Source organism: Monodelphis domestica, chromosome 1 (assembly GCF_027887165.1).
Source record: "Monodelphis domestica isolate mMonDom1 chromosome 1, mMonDom1.pri, whole genome shotgun sequence".
Lineage (NCBI taxonomy): Eukaryota > Metazoa > Chordata > Mammalia > Didelphimorphia > Didelphidae > Monodelphis > Monodelphis domestica.
In genome coordinates, this window is record NC_077227.1 from 731812627 (window position 1) to 731829789 (window position 17163).

The following is a 17163-nucleotide window of genomic DNA, read 5'->3' on the forward strand; positions in this document are numbered from 1 at the left end:
TACTACTACTACTACTACTACTACTACTACTATTACTACTATTACTACTACTACTGCTGCTGCTGCTGCTGCTGCTGCTACTACTACTACTACTACTACTACTACTACTATTACTACTACGTACCATTACTATTGCTATGATTTCTTCTACTACTACTATTGCTGCTACTGCTGCTACTACTATTGCTGCTTCTGCTACTACTACTTGCACTGCTGTTTTACTACTACTACTACTACAACTACTACTACTGCTGCTGCTGCTGCTACTGCTACTACTACTACTACTACTACTACTACTACGTACCATTACTATTGCTATGATTTCTTCTACTACCTCTATTGCTGCTGCTGCTACTACTACTTGCACTGCTGTGTTACTACTACTACTGCTGCTGCTGCTGCTGCTGCTGCTTCTCCTGCTGCTTTTCTCCCTCCTCCTATTCCTTCTACTGCTACTGCTACTATTACTACTACTACTGTTAGTACATTATTACTGCTAGTATTCCTTCTTCTACTACTATTAGTGCTACTGCAGCTCCTACTACTACAGTTCTGCTTTTACTACTAGTATACTACTTCTACTCCAACTTCCACATTTGAGAGAACTGAGTGCTGAGCTAAGTGACTTCCAAGGTCATAAGCAGTATTTTAGTGCAGGGCTTGCTGACTTCAAGACTGCCATTATCTTTGGACAAACTATTTTCTGTGAAGCCATTAAGTATCTGGAATGGGTGGGGGAGCTAGTTATCATAGGGTAGGGCTGGCTTGGGGCAAAAGAGGGTAAGGACAAAAATATGGGAGCTGAGAAACAGACTTTCCTGCCATTTTCACACAGGGTTGACCCTGGTTCTGCCACGAGAGAGCATTCTGAATCAACCCTGAATGGCCTTCCAGTCAAGTGGCGCCAATTAAAATGTCATGTCAAATTTCACAAGAGCCTCCAAATTCCAGATCTCTCCATTCCTCTTTCATGTTTCCACTACTGTGTGGCTCCCTTGTCCCGGTGGTGAATACTGCTCATTGATGATAATCATGCACTTGCTTGACCTCCCTCCACCTTCTCCCCCTACAAAACTATTAAGCCAAAGTCCCATTCTAAGAAGGGAGTTAAGAGGTTCTTAAGGCAGAATGTGAGATGTCATTGACTAAAAGTGTGGGTCATGTTCACCAGGGAATCCCACCATGAGCAGTGTGGTACAGTCAAAAGGAGAACCTGGCTAGGAGTCACAAGGCCAAAGTTCCAGGTTTGATTCCATAGCTAAGTACCTGCATGCCTGCCCCTAGACCACTAACAAGTCTCTGGCACTTAATTGCCTCAGTTTTTTCATCCATCAAATGGGATTAATAATAGCTGCTGGGATCATCTGTGAATGAATGGATAAGTGAATGAATAATAATAATGAGTTTAAGTGCTTCCTATGGTCTATGTGCCTGGGATATATAGTGAAAAATGATGATTCTAATAGGCATTTCTTTAGTCTTTTAAGTTTGGTGAGGCACTTTGTCCATATTACCTCATTTGAGTCTTGCATCACCCTTGTGACATAGGTGTTGGTAGTTCTGTTTTGTTTTTTAACATATGAGGAAACTGAAGTTCGGGGAAGTTGTTTGTCATGGCCATATGATTAGTAAGTCAGAAATGGTATTTAGACCTAGTTTTCCCTGACTGCAAAAATCATTAATTTTCTAGTTATCTAGTTATCCTCATTTACATATTAGGAAACTGAGTCACAGGGAAGCTCAGTGAATAACTGCAGGGCACACAGATATAAGTATCAGAGACATGATTTGAATCCAGATTCCCTAACTCCCAGCTAGTCTCTTTCCACTGCACCACAACCAGTGATATCTCTGCTATGGCTTGCTATATTTCTCTAGATAAGGACCAGAGAAGTCTGACAAGAAAGATAGAGATTTGGACTTAGAATCAGTTAGACCCAGATTTAACTCCCACCTCAGATATTGACAATCTGTGAGACCTTGAGCAAGTCACTTAATCTCTTTGCCCTAGTTCTCCATATTTGAATTGCAGAGGCTGGACTCAGTGACTTCTAAGGCCCCTTCAGCTCTAAATCTATGTTCCTGAGACCATCTGGGTGCTACAAAATAGTCAAAATGTCTTTGGAGAGTTAACATGCTGTTCAGGCATAAAGGATGAGGATGCTCAGAGTCCAAGGTGCCTGAATGGAAAGCAGAGATTTCCTCAAGCTTTATGAAAACTCTTTCTTGAAAATATAAACTTGGTGGAAGAGGAGAGAGGGAGGAGGCTCCATTCAGAAATCCCTCACCATACTCACAAAAGAATCCTAATTTTATGGGCTCTCTTGGAAAAGTAGTAACATAGGTAAAAGCAATAAAGGAACCCCAGTCCTGATGGACAGCCAGTGTAGACAGAAGTAGCTGAGGAAGGGAATAGCAGGTGAGTCCAGGGCAGAGATCACCACTGGGAGCACAGCCTAAATTAAAAACACAGGGATGCCTTTTTCCCACTATGCACTGGGGTAACCTGTAGCACCTCCACTTTTCCCACTCATTGGCAAGCAGCTAAAGACCATTGTTGGCCTCAGTTCTGGGAAACTTTCCAACTGACATTCATTTCCAAACACACACACATTCAAAAAGGTTATGAAGTTTAACTGAAAAGTGGGTTAACTCTTGTTCTAAACAGGGCTAATCTCTCTGTTCACATCCAGTTCTTTTGTGCCATCTGACTTACCCGAATCATGAGCACTGCTTTTCTGATGTCCCGGACTCCATCGTACACCAGACGGGAGGCATCTATGAACTCATTCTCTTCAAAAGGCTGAGGCACATTGCCACTCAAGGCTTCGATGGCCACCTCCACTTGCTCCGCAAAACGTGGCATAACTAGATGAGAAAAAGAACCAAACATACAACAAAAAGTAGTGAGATTCTGTGTGATCTTGGGCAAGTCACTTAACCCTCATTGCCTATCCCTTACCATTCTTCTGTCTTGGAATCAATATTGATTCCAAGATAGAAGGCGAGAATTTTTAATTTTTTAAAAATGAAGTGAGATGATAGATTTTCCTTTTGGTATGTGTTCCATTATCCTTCAGGGGAAGAACAATCTTGGAGCATCTTGACCACGCAACCAAAAGGAGAGGCAAAGGTCTAAAGCTGTAAGATTTTGATTCTAGCTAACCTAATTTACTCCCTCAGAATTAGCTATTATGTATATATTAGCAACAATTGGAAATAAGACAGTCTTATGTGTTTAATGACATCTTCAGGGATCTTGAGAACAACCTTGGCAAAATCAAACAAAAAAATCTTCCTTCCATTCAATCTTATATTCATTTATCAGTGATTCATTCCCTGATTGTCAACTCTGAAGGAATGATTGCATGCTATTGGATGAATCAGATAAATGATCAAAAATAATCATTTACATCCTAGTATGAATATATTTATAGGCTCTTTGGCTAAGAAGTAGGAGTTGAAGGAATCAGTTTTGGGGATCTGTGGCTAGAGGAAGTCATCATGGGAAGAAGGTAAAGAAAAGGAAATCAGAACACACAGTTAAGATTCTACCTCCTTTACTTTTGCTGAGGGAACAGCCCAGTCTTAAATTAAGGCAAGTTTATACGAGAAAATATCTATTTTGTTGAAAATCGAAAACCACGTTCTGCCTTCCTTGCTCCTCTTCCCACTCTGATCCTACCCATAACCACTAGTTTCTTTTCCTCTAAACTAAGGTTACTTAATTTCTACTTTGTGTTTACTTTGTATATATCTATTTAGGCATTAAAATAAAATCTTGAGGTTGGGAACTGTTTCTTTTTTTCTTTGTGTCCTCAAAACTTAGCACAATTTCTGACACATGGTTGCTGTTGTTTAGTCATATCTGATTCTCCTTGACCCTATTTGAGATATTCTTGGCAAAGGAACTAGAGTGGTTTGCCATTTCTTTCTGCAATTCATTTTACAGATGATGAAACTGAGGCAAACAGGGTTAAGTGACTTGTCTAGCATCACATGGCTAGTATATGTCTGAGGCTAGATTTGAAATCAGGAAAACGTGTCTCCCAGATTCCAGATCTGGCATTCTATCCACTGCTCCATCCACCTGCTTCTGACACATGGAAAGCATCAGAAAATTCTTGTTGACTGATTTATTGGTCTGTTTCCCCCAGAGGATACTTCTTTATGAAATCTGAGACTTAAGGCCAAAGAAGGATCTGGAATACTTCACTGCCAAATTTACCCATTTCTTAAATAAAATATTTCCGAGTCACAGATACCTAAACATTTTGGTCTCTTAGGTTGTACTTTAGAACAATCAATTCCCAGCTCAAATGCAACCCTGGAGCCATCCATTTATTTACAAGGACAATCAAATGGAAACATCACTCATCCGTTTCCATTTCAGAGTTTTGGGGATGATTCATCTTTATCCCTCACTGATTCCTACCTTGGACACTTTAACATTCATTTTCTGCTTTGAGGAGAGAACTACCATGGGTTTACTACATTCACTAGAGCCTTATAGAAAAATGAGTCATTTCTGAATCCATTTTCTCCCAGAAAAATGTACAAATGGGGGAAGAGTAGGAAAATGGTACTCTGAATGGGCAGAGAGGACAATGTTTCTCCATTCTTACTGACAGAGTCTATACAACCATTAGCTTTCCTTTGAGTGGAATGAGGATGATGAAAACAATGGTCTACACTATGTGTGCTCTCTTCCTCTGCTTCTGCTTAGAGGGAAATGTCAGAGAAGGGGAAGGAAAAAAGGAAAATCCATTGCTAATGGCCATTACCCATTCTAGAGAAGCAGAATTAGATAGATCCCACTGTTACACATCATCAGGAAATGAGCCATTCTACATCCTGGTCTGAGGCTGGGAGCCTAATCCCTTTGCTTTTAAACTTTAACAATTTGGGATGAACATCATTAGAAAATGTCCTTTGTAGTCTTTTGTATTCATCATCCCAAAACAGCCTAGTAGTAAATAGGCAGTATGGTGGAGTAATCAAATAGCTGGGCTTGGAGACAGAAATGCCTGGGCTCAAATCCTGCTTCTGATACTGACTAGAAGCATAATCTTACCAAAGTCATTTAAATTCTCTGGACCTCAGTATCTTCATCTATAAAATGGGAATATACATCATCATAAACTTAAACAGTCATTATATAACACATATGATATAATGTATATAGATCACTCTGCAGGTCTTGAAGTGAGATACATCATTAGGGAATGAACCTGTAATTTCATGATATGGAGGACTCCCAGATGGGGAAACTCATTCTATGAATGAAGCTTTATACCTCTTTAATTTAAGAGTTCTGAAGATCTATCTAGAGCAGAGCTGTTGGACCAACAAGCACCAATAAGTCTGAATATGACCCAAATCAGATTAAAATGCAGTTTGTATCCAATTTTAATGTGTTGATATAGTGATTAAAAAAAGAAATATGTGTGTGTGTGTAGTCGTCTTCTAAGTCAGTATGTGGCCTGCAGGGTTTCCAAATTATGCTTTTTTAGTGGCCTGTGTTTGTTATTGTGTTGGACACCTTTGGAATAGAGCCCTAAGAAGTTAGATAATTTGCCAGGGTAAATATACTGCTGTATAGTAAAGCTAATGTTCCTGAGAGATAATTTGAACCTAAGTCTTCCTGGAAACAAAACTGGCTCTCTATTTTGTCTCCAAAATACAATGTACCTGAGTTTTTATTTTTATGAATATTATTTTTAATATTCAGTACATTATTTTTTACAAATTCAGTTTATTATTTTTCTGGATAATAATGAATGATATTTTTTAATGAGCAAGTGACTTCCCTTCTAGATTTCCTTTACTCATCTATAGAATAAAGGATAAAGTCTAGAGCTCTTAGGTCCCTTTCCAGCTCTAAATCTATGATCTTTTTGAGCCTCTTATATTGAATTAATAGTAAGAGTAATAATAATAATAATAAATATCCTACATTTATAGACCATTTTAAGACTTTCTAAGTACTTCATATTTCTGGAAAGGGGATAATAACATTTCCTCTACCTACCTCTTGTAGTTGTCATGTGGATAAAAGCTTAGTGTTTACAAGAGCTAAAAGAACTAATTACTATTGTAATGACACATTTTCTCCATAGCTCCAGAGACTCATGATTATTGCCCTTGATTGTCCGTAGGGGCTTTTCCTCAAACTCTGAATGGCCCTAACCTAACCTGGTGGGTGCATACAGAGGTGCCCTTTCTCTCATTTTTTCTGATGTTTTTCTACCCATCAGGCTAGTGTGTATGCTTTAGGCAGCTTGATGTTTCAAGCTTGGTGTTTCAAGCTTGATAGTTATATAAGTCTCCAGACAGAGCCTCTGAATAGAGGACAAAAAGGCTTCACCCAAGTCATCAGTCATGCAGCCATGCTGGCCATCAGAGACCATGTGGGGCTCAGTCCTAGTTCTCAGCTTTGTTCCAAGTAGCTGATCTTGTCAGCTAAGGGACACAAACACACCTGAGGACTTTTCGGTGACAAAGATGTATTGTATGTTGGAGAGAAAGTGGATGACAGCTGATGTCTAGAAAAGCCTAGGTTCAAATCGTGGAATTGACATTCACTACCTGAAGCAAGTCACTTCAATTCTCTGACCATAATTTCTTCTGCTACAAAGTGGTGATGATAATACCCTGAATACTTACTCAGAGGTTTAGAGCTAGAAGTGATCTTAGGGGACCAAAGCCGTTATTTTACAGATGAAACTGAGAACCAGAAAGGTTAATTTCTTAGCCTAAGATGACATTCAGCTAATAAGAGAAAATAAGAATAATAACTAATTCTAATATCATTCCTATTATTGCCAAGCACTATGTCAAGTACTTAACATACTCTATTTTATCTTCACAATAATCCTAGGAGTTGGGTGGTAATTATCAGTAATAGTTAATTATAACTATAAAATCATAGTCTTCCTGATTCCAAGCCTAGTACCCTATTCACTGTTCCATACTGCCCCCTCTGTGTTGTTGGGAGGCTCCAGTGGAATAAGGTACAAAAGGCACACTGCAACCTTTCAAGCACTGAGATGAATATATACAATCCTTTTGTCTACACCAAAGCTCTTCCATGTTTGCTAACTATCTTTCCATTATTGATAAACTTAGTTGAGAGACATAGGGGCATACTATTGAGGCAGCTCAACAGGCTAAGCAGATCCTGGAATCAGAAAGAACTGAATTTGAATTTAGACATAGCAACTCACTAGCTATATGAATCTGGGCAAGTTATTTCCCTTTTTTATACTCACACTTCCTTTATTTATTTAGTGAGGATCACAATAGCACTTGCCTTAAAATGTTGTGGATAGGTGGCAGCTGGGTAGCTCAGTGGATTGAGAGCTAGGCCTAGAGATGGGAGGTCCTAGGTTCAAATCTAGCCTCAGATACTTCCCAGTTGTGTGACCCTGGGCAAGTCACTTGATCCCCATTGCCTAGCCCTTACCACTCTTCTGCCTTGGAGCCAATACACAATATTGACTCCAAGAGAGAAGGTAAGGGTTTATAAAAAAATGTTGTGGATAAATTATATATTTTAAGGGTTTTGTTAACCTCATTGTTGTTGTTAGATTGCCACAGTCATGTCCAATTCTTTGTGACCCCATTTAGAGATTTTTTTTAGCAAAGTTACAGGAGTAGTTTGCCATTTTCTTCTGCAGCTCATTTTATAGATGAGCAAACTGAGGCAAACATGGTTAAATGGCTTCCTCAGAGTTACAGAGCTATAAAGTATCAAAAGCAGTTTTTGAACTCAGGTCTTCCTGGCTTCAGACCTAATGCTCAATCCTCTGTGTCACCTCACTGCTCTCTTGTGAACTTTAAAGCACCAAATAAATGCTAGTGGCTATTATAGTATGCCTCAACAAAATAGAGATGGTTTCAGAAGGACCTTGTTCCAAATCCTGCCTCTTTTGTTGGCTACATTATGTATCAGATGAGGGAGTTAGACTAGATGGTCTCAGGTCCACTTTAGATCTAGGTTGCTCTGTATATTATCCTTCATCCTTCTAATATGTTCAGCCTCTGTTTTCCCTTTTATTTTACTGTCTTCCCTCCCCAGCTCTGGACACATGAGATAGATGGTTGTCTTCTGCAGTGACTGTGGCTCCCTGTCTCTCTACTCTCCTAGTTCTATCCATATTCTGAACTAAACCTGGAAAATATTGTTTCACTTCGCAAACTGTCCACTTTCACTGCTTGAGAAAACTCAGAGAGATGATGGCTAATCAAATGACCAGTGGAAACAGCTGAGTTTCTTAGATGACCACATACTGCTTTATAAGAGATTTATGACAAAGAGGATCATGGGTTTTCAGCCATGTGGGGAAATCCTCTACTGATGTTTATTGTCAACTCATGTTCCACCTTAAAAGGGGGCCTTTCCTGATCCCTTTAGTTGTTGGTGAGTTCTCTCTCCCCTTCATATTCCCTTATCATTATTTTGTATAAACTTTGTATATCATATATCTTCATGCTATCTCTCCCAACTGAGTAGAAACTCCCTGAAGTTTGTTGTTCATCCTTCTTTTCATTGTTGTTTTAAACCTTCCATCTTAGAATAAATGCTAAGTGTTGTGTCCAAGGCAGAAGAGTTAAGTGACTTGTCCAAGGTCACATAGCTAGGAAATATCTGAGGCTAGATTTGAACCCAGGATCTCCCATCACTAGGCTTGGTTCCACCTAGATTCCTTCTTTTTTATAGACAACCAATTGCATCACAGGGTGATATCTTGACTTGAGTATGAATTGGATTTAAATAAGACAGAGTTCCATGAAGTAATGAACCTTATTCTCTCTTCTAGAATCATTGAAATTGAGTAGCAAGACAAAATTTCAAAACCACTGGTGATGGCTCAGGAGGTAGTGGATAACCATAGGGTCTTTCAGGTCTGACCAAGCTCTACATGCTCCACAGTGGTTGCTTCAGCTGCCTTCATGGTCATTGTGGTTCTAAAGTCTTAATTGGCCAATTCTGCCAGGAGGACTCTTCATAAACTTGGAGTAGACATCCCTCTAAGTCACTGATGGCTTTAAAGCCTCTCAGTTGCCCTCAAACTGGTTTAGACAGGCTATTTTACTGGACTGTTGCTGCTATATATGCTACAGCTTCTTGGAGTGACAGGTGAGAGCTGAGTGACAAGTAGATGGCAAAGGTAGATGAGCAATCCTAAAAAGGACTTGGCAAGCCCTCACATAAGAGGTGCTTGTCCTCCCTGAAACCTCATATGGCCCTTCTCAAGGGCATGAGCTATTTATTTCTTGTCTTTTTACCCCCAGTCCTTGATAAGAGAAAACAATTATTTTCAAAGGCATGCTGATTGATAATTGCTGGGAGTAGGTTAAGGCACATGAAGGTAAAATGACTTACCCAGGGTCATACATCATGTGATTAAATGAACTGAGATTTGAACCCAGGTCTTCATTTTGAATCCAAAAGGTATTTAATGAGTTTGTCAGATACTGTGATAGGTACTGAAAACAAATTCTCAAAGATCAAATTAAAATAAATCCTGCCCTTCAGAAGCTTACATTTTATTGGAGGAAATAAAATCTTCTGGGATAAACACATGTAAAATTCAGAGAGAATAAATACAGCAGGTTTTTTTGCCAAGCTTTTAAAGTAGTTTGATCCTAGTATACCAGTGACTATAGGTGATAAGGAAATGCCTCCAAGAGAAGCTAGTTTCCAAGCTCAGCCTAGAATGGAGATGGAGAATTTAAGTCAGACATAAGGAGAGAGAAAAATATCAGATTTGCAGGTACTCTTGTACAAAGCCACATGGCAAAAGCTGGATGGTGGCAGTGGTTCTTGTTGTTGTTGTTGTTGTTGTCCTCATCATTGTCATTGTTGTTGTTGCTTTCAAGAACCACCAGCAGGACAATCTAGCTATAATGTCAACTGCATTGTTAATGCATGTTAATTCCACATGTTAAGGAAAACATGTGGAATCAGTCTTGGAAGTCAAATTAGGGGCAAATGTGACAGGTATTAGTTTTTAAACAAAAGCATTTTAATTTATATTAGAGGCCATAGGAAGCTGCTGAAACTCTTCTTGAATTGAGGAGTGACATGGTCAGGCCTGTCGTTGAGGACTTTCAATGTGTCATTGGCTTGAAGGTTGGTTTGAGAGATCCTAAAAACTAAGAAGCTAATTAGGGTGAATAGATATAGAAGAAAGAAGAGGTGGAGAACTTATGATCCTATTGCCTTATAGCTATAACCCCCATTAACCGATTAACTGGATTTGTTCATTCAATCCACAAATACCTGTTGAGTGCTTTAAGGCCTTGTTTAGTTGCTTCAGGAAATAAAAAGAAAAATGTAACCCAGTACTTACAACTTTAAAGACTTTTAGTATAACAGTGAAAAAAATGTATTATTTTTGAGAGGCAGTTAAGCAGTGCAGTGGGTAGATTATTGAGTTTTTCCCTTTACCAATGCAAAGTGTGACACCTATGCCATCCTTGGTAGTCTTCACAGGGTTTTGGTGCTATGTGGTCTTTGTTCACCAGCCATTCCATCACTAAGATCCTTATTCAAAGATTCTCCAATTTGTTAGGACCAGCTACACCTTGTATTTTTCTGGTATATTATGTAAGAACCCATGCCTTGGGGCAGCTACGTGGCTCAGTGCATAATGATCCAGGTCAAGGAGTAGAAGATCTTGGGTTCAAGTCTGGCCTCAGACACTTCCTATCTATATGACAATTCCTACTGACTAGACCCTACACACTTCTGCCTTGGGACCAATATATAGTATTGATTCTGAGACAGAAGGCAAGGTTTTGTTTTGTTTTATTTTTTAAAGAAAAAACACACAACAAAGAGAAACTGGAGAATATTTCATTTGTGTATTTATAGGATACAGAAAGCCTTACATATTAATATAAAAAGATGCGAACCTTGATACTTTAAGGAAATGTGTTCCTTTTTTTTAATCCAAGGTAACATTTCATCCCCCCCCCAAAAAAAAAATTGAATACACAAAAAGTAAGATGGCATTGTTGTATTCTGAAAGCTTTCCATAGACAACTGCTCTAGTCCTGCTAATTAGGACAAAGCTCATCCTTGAATTCACGATTCACACATTATATATTAACACTGTCTCTGATATGGAATTATAAAAATAACAACTTCTGTCTGTATTTCTGAAATGCATCCAGAAAAGCAAATACCATTTATTTTATCTGTTCATTGGTTGAGCTGGATTTATCTTGCTTATTTTTAGGTAGATATAACTATTAATAACAACAATAGTAATAATAATCTACAAAATTAAAGCCATGATAATTTAGTGGTTTGACAACTAGCCTTAAAGACCAGAGATCAAGTTTTTCCTCAAACATACTATGTGACCTTTTTAGTTACTTTATCCCTCAGTGCCATGGTCAACTCAGAAAAACTCTCTCTTATAAAGAAAGAGCTCATCTGAAAGGGCAAAAAGATTTAACTCTTCCAGGAATCTCCTCTACAAACAAAATCCTGAGTCTAATCCCTCCAAGAAAAGACAAAGAAGCAAAGAGAAGATGATGATCACACAAGTTATTAATATTTTTATCATAATACATGATATTTATGTGATATTTAAATGAATATAAAATGATTTCTTTATCAAAAAAACAATATCAAAAACCTTATTAGGCTGATTGTGAATTTTTAATTATCCTCATATTACAAACTAAGACATTAGCAATTCAAATGACTTGTCCATAGTCCTCAGCTATCCATATATCTATCTACCTATATATCTATTTATCATCTATCTATCTATCTGTCTATCTATCTATCTGTCTGTCTATCTATCTATCCATCTATCCACCCTCCCACACATCTGTCTGTCTATCTATCTATCTATCTATCTATCTATCTATCTATCTATCTATCTGTCTGTCTGTCTGTCTGTCTGTCTATATCTATCTGTCTGTCTGCCTGTCTATCTACCTATAAATACACATATATTTAAGCAACTGAGCTATGGTTTGGACACAAGTCTTCTGGGACCAAGGTCAATACTCTTTATTTAGGACCCAAGAGTCCTTAATCATATTTGTTAAGGAGAGAGGAGTAACAGGAACAAATAAATTTAAGGGGTATAGCTGATATCAGCTATACTTAGTGTAGGCAAACTCAGTATTTTATGGCATCTTAACAGATGCTGAGTGTTGATCTTTTGCTAAATTCATAAAACTTTTTTTTGGGGAAGTGAAAAAAGTTTCTTCTTAGATGAAGGTTTCCTACTTCCTACTTTAAAGTTGAAACTTGATTTTTCTTGTAAAGATCTTTCAGGGTACCCAAGCTTTACAAGGGTGCCCTGGAGGGTTGTTGTGCTTATGGTCCAAGGAATAAGGAACTGGAGTTATACACTCAATAAGGACAACAAATTTACATTAAGTACTTTATCTGTGCTGGCATCTACATAAAAATCCTATCACAGACCATTGTTGTGGATTATAAGTGATCCTGGGTTCCTGAAGGCCAAACAATTGGGCATAAGTATCAAAGGTCTAACCATGGTATTACAGGATTATAGGTTTTAAAGCTAGAAAAGACCACAGAAGCCATGAAATCCTAATCCTCTCTCCCTTTGTTGTTGATGAGAAAAATGAGAAACAAAAGTTAAAAGTCTTGTCCAGAATCATACAATTAGCAAGTTTCTGAAACAGGATTTTAGTCTGGATTCTTCTAACTCTAAGTCCAGTGGATCCATCATAGGGATTTTCAGTAGGGTCCCAGTGATACAAATTGCCATCCTTCCCCCTCAAGACTGGTCTTCCCTAAGTGAGAGAGGCTTATTATAAGATTAGGCCAATAATGATAATGTTTTTGGCCACAGGCTGTTAAAAAGATCACTTCGCAAAGAGAAAGACAGGTTTTATGGAAGGCATTGTTGTTTGTCCTTCTCTTTCAAAGAGAATTTAAATGAGGCATAGCTGTACACAACCCTCAGCCTCACTATCTCTTCCAGAGTCATTGAAGTCCAGTGGCAATACAAATCAGAATGACTGATGATGTTCCAGGATGGAGTGGATGACCTCAGCATCTTCAATATCTGACCAAATTCTAACCCCTGCCTTATCTACCTTTATGGCTATTGCAACAAATTGTTCTCATCTGTCCATTCCACTGGGGAAAATCTTCACATGCTGAGGCTAGATAAATCCCCAACTCACCAAGGGGTTTAAGCCTTCATCAGTTACCCTCTGCACATGCTACAACTTCTTGGAGTGACAGAAAGTTGAGTTTCAGATGGACACCACAGGAAGATAAGCAGCCCTGTAAAGGGCTCGTTGAACCCTCGCACCAAGGGTGCTAGTCTACTCATAAAACATGTATACCCTGGTAGAAGGCATAACCACTCTCGGAAAGTTAAATAGATTTAAGTTTCAGGATCATTGTTTGGCCTTCTGTAACCAAGTACTTTAAGACAATGAGTACAGCCCTTTTTTAAGTTTTATCTTGCCTCTACCACTTATTCTCTCAAACCCTCTCAATAGTAGCTTTCCTAGTGATAATAGTCTTAAAGATGTTGTCAGGGTGAAAAATATAGAATGAAAACCAAAAAAAGAACAGAATAAACTGGTACCTTGACATACAAGTTTAATTCATTCCATGGCCAAGCTCGTAACTCAATTTGCTTGAGTGTCAAAACGAATTTCCCAATTTAAATGGATGGAAATGCAAATAATCCATGTTAAACCCCACCAAAAAACACAAAATTTTTAATTTTATATGCTTTTAAATATGAAATTATACTTTATAAATAACAAATAAATATATTAATACACAACAAGAAAATATAAGGAAATAAATGTGCTTATTAAATGTTATTTACCTTTAAGGTCAGGTGAGGATGCCGGTAGAGAAGGTTTTCATTTCATGCACTATTGCTTAACATAACTTACTATCTACTCATGTAACACTACATTTAAATGCAAAATGGACCTTACATATTACTCATGATAAGTAACTTTATTGCTAAACTTAATTGCTTTTTTTTTGCTTTACTTAATTATCATCATTTTCTTCATTGAATTTTGGCTGTTTTGCCATACTTTCCTCAATTTTGCTTAGAGGCCATTTAAAGAAAAATCTTTCCATAGAAATTGTTTCTTCCTCTTTTTCAGAATGTTTCAATAATGTGGGATACAAGTGTCATCACACAGCTCCATTGAGCTGTTGCAATTTTTTCTGGGTGTGTCTTTTCAATAAACTGTTTAATTTTTTCCCAAATCCTCAACATCTCCCTAATCTCACTTGTACTGATGACCTCATCTACCTTGGGTTCCTCCAACAGGTGGAAGCTCATGATTCAAAAAATATCCCCTTGTGACTTAAAGCAAAAAATCCTGATCCTGACTGCTTGTTTCTCAAATTGCTTGTAACTTAAGATGTTTGTGTATCAAGGTACCACTGTATATGAAGTAAAAGAAAGATGGTATGGTTGGAAAGAGTTGAATTTAGAGCCAGAAGAGCTGGGTTTGAGTACCAGGCTTACACTAGGTTATTTACTTATATTCCAAGCCTAAACTTATTTATCTGATGAGTGGAGTGATTGGAGAAGATAATTACTCAGGTTCCTTCTGGCCCCAAATTTATAAATTGTTTGGATAACAAGTTGGATAACAAGGTGGGACCAGATGTATTTTGAAGTCTCTTGATCCTTAAAGGCCAGGATTGTCTCATTTATGTCTTCATATCCCTAGTCAAGAAGTAGACATCAAGATGTATGAATAAATAAAATAATTTACCACAAGTGTGTTGGGTTTGAACTCAAATGCTTTCTGATTTATTAATTCATTCATTCTTGGTTTAGATGTATGAAAATGGCACAGAAAAAAGAGGGGAAAGATAAAAAAAATTGGACCATATGGTCTTTGTTTCTAAATTAATTTCCTAAAGACAGGAGAGTTTTTAAGCCCTTACAGTATGCTATGCCCTATTCCTGGCATATAGTAGGTACTTAGTAAATTGATTAATTACTCATTGATTAACTACAGCTCTAAATCTATGAAATGAGTCTATAACAAAGAGAGCAGAATTAGAATTGGAAGAAATCTCACAGATCATCTCAGGAAACCCCAGGAATCCCCTATCATAATATCCCTGACTCATCTGCCCTGTAACAAAATACTTCCCATTAAACAAGACAAACTGAAGTTGTTAAACAAACCAGATGCCAATTTAAGAAGTTTGACAGAATGAAAACTTCCCATGACTTCCATTGAAGGAAGTGCCTTGATTAAAGATTTCCTGGAGGTAACTCATTCCTTCATATGTTGACATGTGTATCCTTTAATGTGAGGTGAATCCATGACCAGACAAACTTCAAACTGATGTTAGAAACCAAGGAAGAGCTGGAGAAAAAGAGACTTTTAACTGGAGTTCTGTTGGACTACCACTTCAGACATGATTCCTGCCATAATCTCTAAAGTGGGATGACTTCCCCTTTTCAAGTAACAATCTTACTTGCATTTTTCCCATTGTACACTCTTTAGAGTGTGGATGGAACAGATGTCATTCTCAGAAAATTACACATGAATTGGTCCCTTTCTGTGAGTCTTATCCTCTGGCAAATTCCCGGGATGTCTTTTGTTACTCTTTAAGTTTCCTGAGTGAGTTCTCTGTTAGTGGAGATTCCCTAGACACTGGCATGAGTTCACTTCACACAGTAGGTGCTTAATAAATATTTATTTGTTTTTTTAAAGGTACTTTGGAAAAATTCCCAAGCTTGTGAGCACAACTGTCATTTAAAAAATCTATGGAGTTGATTGCATACAGAGTACTGCTCACACAAAAGATTTCCCCTTCATTATGTGGATGGAGTTAATTCATTCTGAAGGAGTTAATTCAAACTGAAGCTATTCTAAAATTCAAAAAACCACAGATGACTGAATTGACCTGAACCAAAAAGGGCAGCAAAAGAATCATGTAATCTGAGATGGGGATTTAGTAGTATTTGCCAAGGTAACTAGAGAAGCAAAGGATCAAGGTGATGCATGAAATTGCTTCAAGAACTGTGTTCAAGAAATACTTCTAGGCTTATCTGAGCTCCAGCCTCTGTGTGACCCTGGAAATGTCTGAGACACAAATAATGGAGCCAGATGAAAAGGAGGAGGAAGAGCAAGAGAGTAGGAGGAAGGAAGGAAAAGGAGAGAGGCAGAAGTGAGGGGAGGGAGAAAGGAAGAGAAAGATCAGAGAAGAAAGAAAGAGGGAGGGAAGAGAGATGAAGGGGTTGAGGATGACAGAATTAGAAAGTTTGGAAGGCATAGAAGGGAGGATGAAAAAGAGGACTAGGAGGAGAGAGATTGAAAGAGGGAGCAGAAGGCAGAAAAAAGAGAGAACAGGAAATAATGGAGCAGGGAGAAAGAGGGAAACCAGGGTACTAAAGAAAAGGAACCAATGGAGGAAGAAGGGAGAGGGGCAGTAACAGTATATTGGCTATGTTGTATTAAACTGTGAAATAAATGAGTTTATTTATTCATTTTTTATTTCTCAATCTTTCCCACCCTCCTAGGTTCTCTAAGCCTTCAAGATGTCCAGTACATATTTTTTTAACCCTTACCTTCTCTCTATGTATTGATTCGAAGGCAGAAGAGTGGTAAGGCAATGTCAGTTATGTGACTTGTTCAGGGTTATATATCTAGGAAGTATCTGAGGTAAGATTCACGCCCAGGAACCCCCATCCCTAAGCCCAGTTCACTATCTACTGAGTCACCTAGCTGTCCTGTCCACTAGCCTTTGAGAAGTACCTTGGCAGTGGTCATGATTTCTGGACCTATTTTTCCTCTCTCCTCTCATTGAAACATACTAATTCTGCTTCCCAGTCTGTTATTAGTCTGGTAAATTCATTCAGGTGTTATTAATAACCTGAATGACTAATATGAAACTCTTTCCGTTAAGAAATCTTAAAGTATATGACACAGAGCATAGGAATGAGGCTCAGAAGAATGGAATAACTGCTCTGGATCTATACCTAGCAAGTTTCAGTATAATGATTAAGTCCTTCATTTTGTGCCTCAGTTGTTGTTTTGTGTTTAAAATCAGAGATTTAAATGAAATGACCCCTAAAATCCTTTCAAAGTATGAATGTTATAAATTATTCCTTTTTGAAATTATTTACTTATTCATTTTAAACCCATACC

At 38.0% G+C, this 17163-nt stretch overlaps 1 protein-coding gene across 5 annotated transcripts in view; it reads right to left on the bottom strand.

Moving 5' to 3' along the window:
- The window catches only part of CTNNA2 (catenin alpha 2), a 1548366-nt gene that overhangs the window by 115252 nt on the left and 1415951 nt on the right, over positions 1-17163 (bottom strand). For all 5 annotated transcript variants that reach the window (XM_056824737.1, XM_001364449.4, XM_007477790.3 and 2 more), the window contains exon 13: positions 2717-2868. In XM_056824737.1, the coding sequence (XP_056680715.1) occupies positions 2717-2868 (152 nt within the window). The remainder of the gene's footprint in view (positions 1-2716; positions 2869-17163) is intronic.